Source organism: Sinohyriopsis cumingii, chromosome 2 (assembly GCF_028554795.1).
Source record: "Sinohyriopsis cumingii isolate HCF-2022 chromosome 2, ASM2855479v2, whole genome shotgun sequence".
Classification (NCBI taxonomy): domain Eukaryota; kingdom Metazoa; phylum Mollusca; class Bivalvia; order Unionida; family Unionidae; genus Sinohyriopsis; species Sinohyriopsis cumingii.
This window is the reverse complement of record NC_142962.1, coordinates 27,636,587-27,650,950: the sequence shown is the minus strand read 5'-3', so window position 1 is coordinate 27,650,950 and position 14,364 is coordinate 27,636,587. Positions and strand designations below refer to the sequence as shown.

General features: G+C 34.3%; 1 protein-coding gene across 1 annotated transcript in view; it reads right to left on the bottom strand.

Annotated features, from left to right (window-relative positions):
• Nucleotides 1-259: 259 nt before the first annotated feature.
• LOC149804527 (homeobox protein SIX6-like) overlaps nucleotides 260-14,364 on the bottom strand; it is a 47,495-nt gene continuing 33,390 nt past the window's right edge. Inside the window, exon 2 of the mRNA XM_089941114.1 lies at nucleotides 260-3,819. Within this exon, the coding sequence (XP_089797240.1) occupies nucleotides 3,564-3,819 (256 nt within the window). The 3' untranslated portion in view covers nucleotides 260-3,563. The remainder of the gene's footprint in view (nucleotides 3,820-14,364) is intronic.

Here is a 14,364-nt window from a genome sequence, read left to right as displayed (position 1 = left end):
AATTTCCTTGCATTTTTATCAATCAAAATAGATAAAGTGGAAATCTATTCGTGTTTGTTACTGAATGCTGAATGTATCAGTTTTTGCTCTGAGTTTTGTAGATAGCAATGATTTGCCGCTAAAGATTTTGAAATGGTAACATAAATAATTACATGTTATGGAATTACAACTAAACTACAAATTATACTAATTATGCGATTCCTGAAAACTATTATTTTAATATTTGCACCACACCTGAGAACTAAAGGATAAGTAAATCTTCAGAGAACAAATAACACTTTAATTAATTAAGTTCGGTTTGTAAAACAGTATGGTTAGTTGTAAAACAGAATGGTTAGTTGTAAAACACTATGGTTAGTTTTAGAACAGTACTTTTGGTTTTAGAACACTATGGTTAGTTGGGCTACATACAATCGGCGTTAAAGAAAAATGTTTTTAATCAAACACTTATTATATAAATAAAATTATTTTCATAATTCTCCAATGATTTTACTGTGAATGGTTAAAGGTCTGTCTCAAATTTTCAACAATATAATTTAAATGTGGAATCTATGTGTCCAGTCTGCGCAAGTATTAGAAAATTATATATATCCACAATCTGTAATCAGGTCAAACTTTAACATGTACAACATATTTTCAACACACACACACACACACACACACATGTATATATGCTTTCCAGAAAGTATCTTCTCTTTAATCTTTACAATGTAAAATAATTAAAAAATTGAAGATATCATTTCTTTTGTTATTGAATATAATCCAAGTTTGCCTAATATAGGTAAGATTATCAATAAATATTGGGATTTATTTTCAAAGTATCGTGTAAAGCAGTGTTGAATCGCTACACGCAATTAAACCCACACTTGCTTATAAAAGAACTAAAAATCTTAAATATTTCCTAATTAATTCTAAACTAGAAAAGAAACATCATATAAAAAGGGATCATCAACTAAATGTAATAGACCTAGATGTTCGCACTGTTCTTTTATTAATAAAAATGCTTCTTTCAATAGTAATAATATGAAAGAAACTTTTAATATGTGTTGTGATACTAATTGTGCAACATCAAATGTTATTTATTGATTACGTGCAAAAAATGTGGCATCCAATATATTGGACAAACCAGTCAACAAATATCTATACGTATGAACCAACATAGATCAGACATAACAAATTATATCGATCAATCATTTTCATCTCATGTTGCCGCACATTTTAACAAGAGTTCCCATACTTTGCAAGATTTCTCCTTTCAACCTATTGGTATAGCTGATTCTGAGATGGAACGTCTTGCTATATGAAACCTATCGGATTCACCGTCTTAATACGGTATATCCAAAAGGTCGAAATTTCAAAACACTGTGCGACATTCATTAATCAAATTTTTTTATGTCCCCTGTTTACAAGTAGTTAATAATATTTTTATTTTGTTCTAATTTACAGAGTAACTTAACTAGTAAAAGTAGAAACTAGTATCATAAAAATAAGTTTTCTAATTCTTTACAAATGAAAGGGTAATTTAAAATTAATTCTCAATATATTATGATTAATTATTTATAAAATACTTGATTATAAGTGTTATGCATACCATAATTGTTTATAATATAAATTGAGTTCTGGTGAAATATTGAACATTCGTCAATTATCTATCTCTCTCTCTCTCTCTCTCTCTCTCTCTCTCTCTCTCTATATATATATATATATATATATATATATATATATATATAAAATTTGTTTTGTTTTTTAAATGTGCCTTGTACATAAAAATATTAATAAAACTGTGTGTCTCTTTTTATTCATAAATTTTATATATTCATTAAAGAATTCGTTATCATTGGTGTCCGAGTTGTCTATGGCTTTTACCTTTACAGATCATTGACATCTCACCTCTGTGTTCGTGGGTTGGAGTCACTGGCCCGGAGAACATGGATATCTGAGAAAGCTTGCCAGGAACTTCCCGTGTGTCGGTGGTTCTTCTTGGGGTTTTCGTGGACTCTTCCTTCAGAAGATATACTGGCCACCATGAAATATTGTGTTAAATCAACAACAAGTAACGTATCATTTTTGCATCTTTGTGATGCAAAGACATCTACTTGTTCTCAGGAAAAGGAAGCAAGGTAAATTTTCAAATCCTTTTTAGGAAATAGAATATATAACTGAACAGAAAGACATAACTTGTAAGAAATCAATTTTTTCATCTTTTTCATTTTCTCATATTACACGAATCAATGTAAATAAAATTAAAATGACAATCACACTTTTCCATAAACAAACAAATTTTTCCATGGTGAACAAAAAATAATGAACGCTAACTGTATTCACAACACAAAACCGTGGCAAGATATGAAACATTCATATACGCTATAGCTGATGTAAATTGACAATACCAGTTAACAAACAGCTGATGTATTTTAGGGCATCTCGTTTTCATTACAAATGGAAAAGTACAATTTAAAGACATACATTGGACGAAATTTCAGACCATGTCAGCTGACAATTCTTGCAAATACAGCAATACCCTGAACGAATATTTTCAGTATATGAGCATACCTTTTGATGATGATAATAATAATAATAATAATAATAGCTATCTGAGATATTTGTTGGGAAATATTAATATTGTTAATTTTCAGTCATTTATTTTTATTCAAGACAAAATGGCAAGGAAAATGAAAGGTTTTCTGTATAAAGAGTCCAATCAAAACACTAGCATTCAATATTCCTTTTTGTAATTAAATCTCTTTTCTTCAACTATCGTTTTATTTTTAAGTTATTCCTGTTACTGCGTCATAAAATCTGAAAATGATTTTATAATTGTGTAAAACTAAGAAAATAAAATTAAATCTCTGTAGATTATAAAGCAAATTTGCTGACAACTTCAGTTCCCACCACTCCTTTCAGTCTTCCATAAACGAAAAAGTGCAATATAGTCAAATATGAAATCACAAAATTGTCACAATAAGATTCACTTGTTACTTTGTGTCTAAATTTTAAAACAGTTCAGACAATTGTATCCACCTAGTACTGCATCACAATGTACCCGTCCTGCGTCTGCAGATAATCTTTTCCTTTCTTCTTTCGGTTGCTTTTTCTGTTTTCATTTACATCTAAGAGTCAAGTCCTATTTTCTTTCAATCTTGAAGAAGGTCCAGATGCTAAAAATAGCAATGTTCATTGTTCTGGTTGTAGGGTACATAATGTCAGGTGCAAACCGGTGAGGAAATTATTCTTTACATTGTATTTTATACTGTTTTACCAATACATTTGTTAAACAAGCGATTTTCTTTGTATTTATGTATGAGCTTTGATATGAAAATGATATTGTGATATTTTCTGTATTTACCATAGTCAACCCATCGTATATTGAAGTTGGAAAGTGATTATGTTTGCTTTCGTACACAAACATATATTGTCTTATCCACTAATCCAAAAATGAATGTGAGAATCTTCAAAGATTGTCGATCTAACGACACGATTCCATAGCAACCGACTGCCGTGGCGATCGATTTTAAACCCTGTTACAAACCGAGGAATTAATAATCCACTATAATGACGTCATATCATAAGGGAGGCACCTGGTAATGTAGTCTGTGGTTGTGATCAAGAGGGGGGCCACATAAATAGTGGTGAGGCAACGGCTCGCTCTTTACGATCGGCATACCGGTCAGATTAACACGCATGTCCTCTATCATTTTCGCTGACATGTCAAGATCATTTCTGTAATCGTGATGCATCATTGGAGGTGGTGGATTACACATTTGATGATGGTGATGGTGATGATGCATCGTTTGCTGGAACGAATCCTCCATCATATCTCTGAAATAAGTATAAAAGTATATAAAACTTGTTTATTCAGTCTTGATGACTATTTTCGCAAGGAAGAAAAGACAATACCACGTTATTCAGTCGTGATGACCATTTTCACAAGGAAGAAAATACAAAACTAAGTTATTCAGTCGTGATTACTATTTTCACATGGAAGAAAATACAATACTAAACCATTCAATCTTGATGACTATTTTTAAATGGAAGAAAACACAATGCTAAACTCTTCCAATGTGATGACTACTATTTTCACATTGAAGAATATACAAAACTAAGCTAGTCAGTCCTGGTGACTATTTCTAAATGAAAGAAAACACAATACAACTCTATTCGAAACACGTTTATTTACTTTGAAAAACAAAAGATTATCCTCCGTATGTCGTTGCTTCTCTTGCAATACGGGCAAGGTCACGGATCCTGTTAAATTATTCTTACAATGCAGTTAGAGTTACGGATCTTGTTAAATTGCATTTATACTGCAGTTAGAGTTACGGATCTTGTTAAATTGCATTTCTACTGCAAGTATAGTCATTGTTTTTATGCGTCAGGTATGGTAACGTGTACTGTTAAATTGCTTTTACAATGCAGGTATGATCATGGATCTTGTTGAATCGCTTTTACAATGCAGGTAATGTTACGGATCTTGTTAAAATGCTTTTACAATGCAAGTATGGTCACGGATCTTTTTAAATTGCTTTTACAATGCAGGTATGGTCACGGATCTTGTTAAATTGCTTGCGCAATGCTGGTGAGGGCATGACTATTGTCAAATTGTTTTTATAATCCAGATAAGGTCACGGATCTTGCTAAATTGTTTCAGGTTTGTTTTATCATGGTTACTTAAATTATTTGACCAATAAGTTTAGCTCGTAGCTAATAAGAATCAATTATAATACGTTGTCACATGATGCAATATCAGATTTGGTTTGTACGATAAATAAAAGAGAATTAAACATATTTATATTAATGAATCAATGAAACTGATTTTGGAATGGTATTGGATTCGAAACGCTTTGTGCCTTTGAAAAGTGAAATATATACAACTCATTATCTTACTCATTTAATCTATTGACAAGTCGTTATTGCCATATCAAAACAAGTCGTTATTGCCATATCAGAACAAACCCGTTAAAAACTTATACTATAACTACCCCACAAATAGAACATAATCATTATTATTTATTACCTTCTCCACGTAAACAGATTAGATATCAGACAAATCTAAGATGGCAAGATGTTCTTGTACGATGTTTCATTCATCTCTCGACTTTGTATTTCAAACCATAGACTTTCTCTCTCTTAGCCAAATGGATGGCAAAGTAGTAGTTTTTTGCAATAAATATTTTAATTCGGTAATGTTTTATCTTTTGTTTGTCCTAGCTTGTGATTTCACGAAGTACCACAAATTTCAACTAAATATTGAAAACAAATACTTCGTGATCAATGCTAAAGTTTCTTTCTTCACTTCACTTTCTGCACAGTGTTTGCTACACGTGATTTAAGCACAATTGCGCTTCGTTTGTTTCAACCAATTTTCTGAATTTTTAAATAAATCCTAAAATTACAATCTGTAATTTGGATTATTCATGCTTTCGATTTCTAATTGAATTCATTCTTCCTTCCCTACGATTAAATGATATCGTGCGAAAAGGGTACATTGTAAATTGATAATAATCCGAAACGAAATCAACTGTTTCCAGGTAGGCAACGCCTCAGCCCGTCCTCAATTTGTCAACAAGGGAACATTTTCTTGTGAAGTATAAAGCAATTACAGGCTTAATTCAATGTCGTATCTAGGAAATTAGCTGAACATTTCTAAGGAACTCCACATCTCAAACATGACCCCATACACCTATTAAATTATGCTGAAGATTCTTTCAATCTCGCGATTTCTTTTATTTTTCGGGGGTGGGGAGGGGGCTTGGTCGGTTGGGAATTGTTTTCCACAGTGAAACGTGAATGACTCTATAGCGTAAAATGGAGTTAGGTATCTATGTACCTATTCGACTGTCCGTTTGTCCGTCACTAGATGTTCATAAGTTGAATATATGAATGTAAAAATGGACTAATGAGTGAATGGACCGATACATTAATTAGTATAAAGACGATCCGAACATTAGAGTATTTATGCGTCTAAATCATAAATGAGTTGATGTCAGTGCTCATGTGGCTAGATAGATAGATAGATAGATAGATAGATAGATAGATACACATACAGAAATATAGAGAGATAACTAGATGCATGCATATACAGACACAGACAGACATACAGATACATACATACATACATACATACATACATACATACATACATACATACATACATACATACATAGTAAAATGCATAATCTATCTCGGAAAATACATTGCAAATCAATGTATTGCCAGTGTGCATTTATAAAATATGTAGTGCTGAATAAATTGTAAAAAAAATGAGGCTCCATACTGAGAGGTACATGCATTTGTAGTGTTGAATGTATTGCTACGACATATATGTGTCTCTGTACAGGGACGTACTTGCGTAAGAACTGAGGAATATACATCTACATTTATACCCAAACATTGATTATACTATATTATTAGTGGGTAAAGTTTCTATTACTCTAAAAATATTAGCAACTAAAACTCCATATTACACCATGATCATAATTACACGATACTATGATCATTCAATGCTAATTCCAAGACATGCATGTCATCACACACTATCGGCTTAGCTTTGCAAAGACATTTATAATAGTACGCCCCGCTTACCAATGTACTGAACTGCTATGACGATATGCTTAGCTTTAGTATGATATATTCAGCTTGATCACGATATATTCAGCTTCATAAGAGAAGTCTTTGTCAAAACGGACCGTTCCGGTGACCTAGCGGTTAAAGCGTCCGCCTCGGATGCGGGAGGTCATGGGTTCGATCCCTGGCCGAGTCATACCAAAGGCTTACATAAATGGTACTAACAGCTGCCTCGCTTGGCGCTCAGCATTAAGAGGTTAGTGTTAGGACTGGTCGGCCTGGTGTCAGGATAATTTCACCGGGTGGGACGTCATGCGGCATGATGCCCCAGTGCTATACATCACTATAAACTGTCACACTGCAGACATCGCAGCGATATGACTGGAAAAACGTTAAAGCTACGCCAAAAATCCAAATCACACCCACACACATTTGTCAAAAGGTCAAGGCAAATATCACAATAAAAGAGAACGTACAAACTTCTTCGCTGACGTCTGTATAACATGTGACATCGATATTGATAATGTTAGCTTTCACTGGTGTATCATATCGACTTTTTATAACGATAGCTTTTACAGATATAATATATCGATACTGATAAAGGAAGCTTTTACTGGGATATTATATCGATTTTGATAACAATATCTTTTACTGATACATGATATCGATATTAATAACGATATTTTTTTTACTAATATATGATAAAGATATTGATAAAAATAATAGCGTTTATTGATATGTGAAAGCAGTGTTGATTTTAACGATACTTTTTACTGATATGCAAATGTATCGATTAATATTGAATTTTACCACTCTGTAGAAAAATAAACATCAACTGCATTATACTCTGCCTCTCCCCCTTCATGGACAGTTCTAACTAAAGACACCCTTTTTTAATGTGGCCTCTGATGGTGGAGGCGATGGTTGAATATGAAGAATATATAGTTTTTACTTTAAACCGTATAATAAACATTACACATATGCAGAGGATTCATTTGTTTTGGATTTGGATTTGTACATTTTGTATTTCCTTGTTTTCCTGGTGTCCGCATTTTTTTAAATTTCTTTTTCTTCTTTTTTTAGGGTGATGTTTTACGGCAAACGCCATTTTGAAATATTTCAGCTGAGCCGAAAAACGTAATTTAAATTGTCCAAAAGACACCATGACAGTCGATGATTGAAATTTAGCCCACAAACTTCCAGTCAAGAGTCCAACGCTTTAATCACGAGTCATTCTGTCGATTATAATACATCATCCTTTGACTTTCATTGCGCAGAAAATAATACATGTTCTACTATTTACAGACCGATGACAAGTGTTGTGAGTCAAGAGTAGCTCAAATAAAAATAAAATAAAATTAGATTTTACATAAAGCTGCGAGAAACATGAATGTTAACCACTCTATCGTAAATTTTACCTGCGCAGGACATGTTTTCAAAAGCACGATACCTTCAAAGTACCATTATGTTTCAAAGTATCATTTTGTTATAAAGCCAGTGTAATGGGATTGAATCTGATATAATCATAGACACTCAGTACCCCGATATAATCATTGCCACTCAGTACCTTCATATAATCATCGCCACATAGTACACCGATATAATCATCGCCACTCAGTACCCCGATATAATCATCGCCATTCAGTACCTTGATATAATCATTGCCACATAGTACACCGATATAATCATCGCCACTCAGTACTCTGATTCAGGAAGACGAGATGGCAGGATTACGCCTTATTTCTATTTAATCTCACGAAAGTGAATGTAAAAATCATCCATGCAAAGGAGCGTACATGGAAAACCATTCCCTGAAAGAGAACGTAGATTGACATCTCATCAGTAAAGGAGAACGTAGATGGAACATAAATTATCAATGAAAGAGGTCGCCGATGGAAAATTCACCACGCAAAAGAGCGTAGATGCAAAACTATCATCCTTGAAAAAGAGCGTAGATGGAAAAACATCATACGTGAAAGAGCGTAGTTGAAAAAAATAGTCTCCCCGAAATAGAGCGTTGATGGAAAAATATGATCGCTGAAAGAGAACGTAGATGGAAAAATCATCCGTGAATGAGTGTAAAGATAAAACAACAAAATTATCCCTGAAAAAGAGCGTAGATGGAAAAGCATCGTCCTTGAAAGAGAGATTAGTTGAAAAATAATCATCCCTGAAAGAGAGCTTCGATGGAAAAGAATCATCCGTCAAAGAGAGCGTACATGGAGGGGAAAAATTCATCCATGAAAGAGAGCTCATATGGTGCAAAATTTTCCTGAAAAAGAGTATAGATGGAAAAAGTCAACTCTGAAAGAGAGCTTTGATGGAAATAACATGCTTGCAAGAAATCGTAGATGGAAATAGTCATCGCTGAAAGGAAGTTTAGAGATAGATAGATAGATAGATAGATAGATAGATAGATAGATAGATAGATATAATAGAGAGAGAGACAGACAGACAGAGACAGAGACACACAGACAGAGACAGAGACAGAGAGAGCATAGATGGAACAAAATCATCTATGAAAGAAAGTGTAGATGGACAAAAATCATCCTTCAAAGAGAGCGTAGATGGATAAATCATCCCCGAAATAGAGCGTAGACGCATAAATCACCACTGAAGAGAGCGCAGATAGAAAAATATCATCCTATAAAAGAACCTATATTGACAAATCATCCCTAAAAGAGATCGTAGATGTAAAATAAAATCATCCATAAAAGAGAGCGTGGATGGAACAAAATCGTCTCATTAAGAAAGCGCGGGTGGAAAACGTCAACCCTAAAAGAGATTGTATATCGAAAAATCATCCCTGAAAGAGATCGTAGATGAAGAAAAAAATTATCCCTGAAAAAGAGCGTGGATGGAAACAAATAATCCTTAAAAGAGAGCATAGATGGATAAATACATCCCTGAAAGAGAGCGTACATACATAAATCACCATAGATAGAGAGCGTAGCTGTAGAAAGAATCATCATTGAAAGAGAGAGTAGATAGAAACAAATAATTCCTGAAAGAGGGCGTAGATGAAGAAATCATCCCTGAAGGAGAGCATGGATGGAAAAAAAATCATCATTGTAAAAGAGTATAGATAGACAAATCATTCCTGAAAGCGAGTGCAGATGGACAACTCATCACTGACAGAGAGAACAGATGGACAACTCATCACCGACAGAGAGTGCAGATGGACAACTCATCAGTGACAGAGAGAACAGATGGACAACTCATCACCGACAGAGAGTGCAGATGGACAACTCATCACTGACAGAGGACAGATGGAAAACTCATCACTGACAGAGGACAGATGGACAACTCATCACCGACAGAGAGTGCAGATGGACAACTCATCACTGACAGAGGACAGATGGACAACTTATCACCGACAGAGAGTGCAGATGGACAACTCATCACTGACAGAGATTGCAGATGGACAACTCATCACTGACAGAGATTGCAGATGGACAACTCATCACTGACCGAGATTGTGGATGAAAACGAGCATCCATCAAAGAGATTGTAAATGGACAAAACATCCCCGAAAGTATAAATGGAAACATCATCCATGAAAGAGAGTGTCGATCACCATATAAGTATCCTTACTCTGGAACATGACATAAAATAATCAGAATCATTTTGTCTTTAAAAACCAAACAAACTCAGACAAAATAATTTAGTTGCTTAAGAAAAGAAGAAAAACACATGCAGATAATTAGTTTGCCATCTCCTACAATGGAAAATACTATGCCGCTTTACTTATCCGTCCCATAAACACATCTGGTAATTTGCTAAATTTGTGTAGTATTTTCCTTTTTAAGGTCTCACACATATTCTCTGCTCTGTTTTGTTAGAAGGTAACCTCTATAAATTCACGCTGAATTATTCTCTTTAATGTACTCAGAAAAAGAAATAATTTTGACCTTTTAAAATGTTGGGTCCAACAGAATTGCGTAAAACACGTTGCCCGGTCAGCTCTATTAAAGGTGACAAATGTATGAAATCATTAACTAGGACGAGGTTTTCTCTTAGGTTTAAAGTGGTTATTTCTTTCTAAATTTCAATGGTTTTAAGATAGTGCAAAAACGGTCCAAGTCACTATAGCCACACTTTTGACTCGTGGCAATGTCATTTGGAAGGGTTTGTAGTTTTCCTGCCAGCACGATAGATCTGTTATAACACATCATGAAAATATACGTGTCTTGTAAGCACGATAGATCTGTTATAACACTACACGAAAACGTACGTGTCTTGTAAGCACGATCGATCTGTTATAACCCTACACGAAAACATACGTGTCTTGTAAGCACGATCGATCTGTTATAACACATCATGAAAACATACGTGTCTTGTAAGCACGATCGATCTGTTATAACACTACACGAAAACATACGTGTCTTGTAAGCACGATCGATCTGTTATAACACATCATGAAAATATACGTGTCTTGTAAGCACGATCGATCTGTTATAATAGATCATGAAAACATACGTGTCTTGTAAGTAGGATCGATCTGCTAGACCATTACATGAAAACGTATGTGTTTTTCAGATGGCCTAGTTAACTTCGTCTGAAATTGTCCATCGCTAGATGCTTGTTCTTTTTCTAAATATTCTTACAATTATTTCAATTTAATTCGGTTGGGTTTTCTCGGCAGGTTAAATTCGCTAAAGGACATTTTTGTATAGGTTTGCCGTAATGGATCTCGCAGATAACTGCCATTCATTTAACACCCAGAGATTCGGACCGATATATCTAACTAATTTTAATCAATAGGGTCTGACATGCATTCCACGATTTGTTGTATTCTGTCTCTAAAAGATGTTAAAATATGTAAATTTATCAATTAAACGCCTCAGAGGGGGTAGACATCCCACGTCTCTGTAAAATATCAATGCTATTCATGCCCCTAATGACTGTGGATTTCACATGGCTCCTGCACTGATATTTAAAAGCCATATCTGCGTATCACATTGTACAATGGACTAAACAATAACGTCGTTTAGGCAGTAAGAGGAAATGATTTTTTTCTTTAAGACATGTCACCGTATACATGAGATTTTGGGATATAAAACTAGACTAGACACCAACATAATAATTTACCCCCAGTGATAACAAACACTGAGAAAAAATTAAAGTGTCACTCACTAGCTTTAATCAATTAATCGTATTTACATAACATTAGACAAAAGACTATGGGGTGAAAAAACCATCTAAACTGGGTTAATTATATCACAACATTGCCCAATGCAGAATGCGTTTTAATTACAGACCCATCCGTTAATGTACTCATTTCATCTCGTCATTTATCGAACCATTCAGTATATTTATCCACCGGCAAATTAAAAGCCAATCCCTTTATTTAACACAGGACCCATACACACTTGGATAAAACAATTCAAACAAATATAAAGGAACCAATTAATGAAATATGTAGTCATTATTCACAGGTCATACATTGTTTATATGATATGATAATGAAAATTTTTAAAAAAATTGATTTGCCATGAAACAAAATATCAAATAGTATGTAAAGAATACATCAACGTGACATTTAATTCATCGATACAGGAAATCATCAAACGTCTCCAAAGCCGCAGAGATTATGCCAAGAGTTTAGCAAAGGGACGGAGGAGAATAAAAAAATAAGGGGGAGAAGGAAGCAGCCACAGTTCAGGATTTACATAACATTGTAATATCCATCACTCTTTCTGTCTGCTCCATTCTGTTAAATCTCTATTGAAACGAAATCTACAGTAGATGTATCCTCTTGTATGATCATTGATTTGGTGATAGTTTCTGATGTTAATCCGTTCCTTATCTATGTGTGAATAGTGTTGTGTACTGAAACCCCCATCTGCAGATTGATGTCTGAAGGGACAAATGCATACCTAGCTTAGCCGCGTTGTTATTGTTTACAATTTTCCACATTTCATATGTATTGTCTCTTGAATATAAGTTTCACTTTCTTGAAGCAGTGCTTTATTGAGTACATTGCCCTATTTAATATCTGTTACATAATGCTGTATTAAGGGTTCACGTTCATCACTGTCAAAGTCTGCTTGTTCAGCCTAAGGTATGTTTATCAAAATGAAATCCTTACATTCAATTTCCTCTTAGATTCTTATTTATTTAAGATATTATAATAATCAGAGTGTTGAGTAGTTTTATAGAACAAGATCCGTCCATGCTGAATAATTTGAGAAAAGGACTGAAATTTACGTTCTATTTTTACACTGTCTGTATTGGAATTAGGCTTGGTATTCCTTTCCACATCCAATTACAAAACACGTATGATTAAGGATGTTGACGGGCGTGACGTATGCTTTTGTACGTCCAGCACTCGTATCGGACTCGAATTCAACATCATTATCGGGTTCAACATCACTCACTGGTATTTCCAGCAACATGTTTCCACCGTAATTATCCGATATACTGCAAAACATTCAAAATCATTACCATCATTGCTATCACCAGCCAGTATTTGTGGAATAAAATCGTCATCTGAAAACGAACGCCGTTCGGGGTCAGCCATTTTTGTTTTTCTACGTAGCCCGTATTTTAAACAAGCATTTGTAAAAACTACGGCAGGAGGTTTGATCCAGACCATTGTGCCAATCAGATTTAGGTTAACAACCATATATGTTAAGCCGAAGTACCCAGTTTTGTAAACAGTAACACATCTGAGGTGGCGCTCTACATTTTCGTATTTTGTAAGGGAAGAAATTATAAAGAAAACTAATTTCCCAGGTTTTCCTCACTAAATATATTGTCTATTTCAAAAGAAGCCTGCATTTTATATCCTAGGTATTGTTACAATAAATTTTAATTCCCTTTATTTTGATGTATGATTGATGTATGTAATTTGGGATATAGAGTATGCAGCTTGACCTTATTCAAAATGTGCACGTTTAAAATCTTCTGGCCACTATCGCATCCTGACTTCAAAGGTAAATTGTAAAACAAACCAACCACTAATTTTTTAATACTTTTTATATATTTATAATTCAGTCATTGCATTTTCAGAAGCTGTCATGATCTCGTCTAGCAGCGTTCGCTTTCTCAGTTGTAATAACTGTTAAAAATGTGTGCTTTAAATTCAGACTGATAGTTTGAAAAATGGGAACAGCCATTTTCGTTATTTCGGTGCTTAGAACACGTACTATTTTCACATGTACAATATCCAACACCATAGTACATGAATGTAACATGAATGTATATCAACAGTCTCTCCAATTTGCATGTTACACATGCAAACAAGATATCTCGACAAGTATTTTAGTTCCATTTTGCGCAATTCGAGCATTCGCGCACGCTTTCAGCATCTCTGAAGCCGTATATTTAAAAAAAAGGATTCGCGCAATATAGCCCGCGTGCATACGAGATAAAACTGAAGTGCCATCGAAACGGATGCAGAAAGTAATATTCCAATTGATAGTTTGGAATCAAAGTGAACTTCAAACAACTATACAAGTTTTTTTCACGGGTGGACTTAACTCAGTAAAAAAAATAAATTAATACAGATCGCAGCTAACGCGGAAGGTGAGAAGACTATAGTGGAACTGTTTTATTTACCTCTATTCTTAAATAAAAAACACGTCAATGTAATGTCACAATTATGGATTATAGGACGCAAGTAAGATTCAGGATCCAGTATATAAATCATCGTTCGTTGGAGACTATGTTCCCGACTCATTATTCTGAATGCGTTTTGGTTGAGCAGTGATGGCGACAGTGAAGAGGGCAGAGCCCAGACAGCTGAGATGCGGAATTTTACACAGCATGATAAAGTAAACAACCTACGATTCAGAG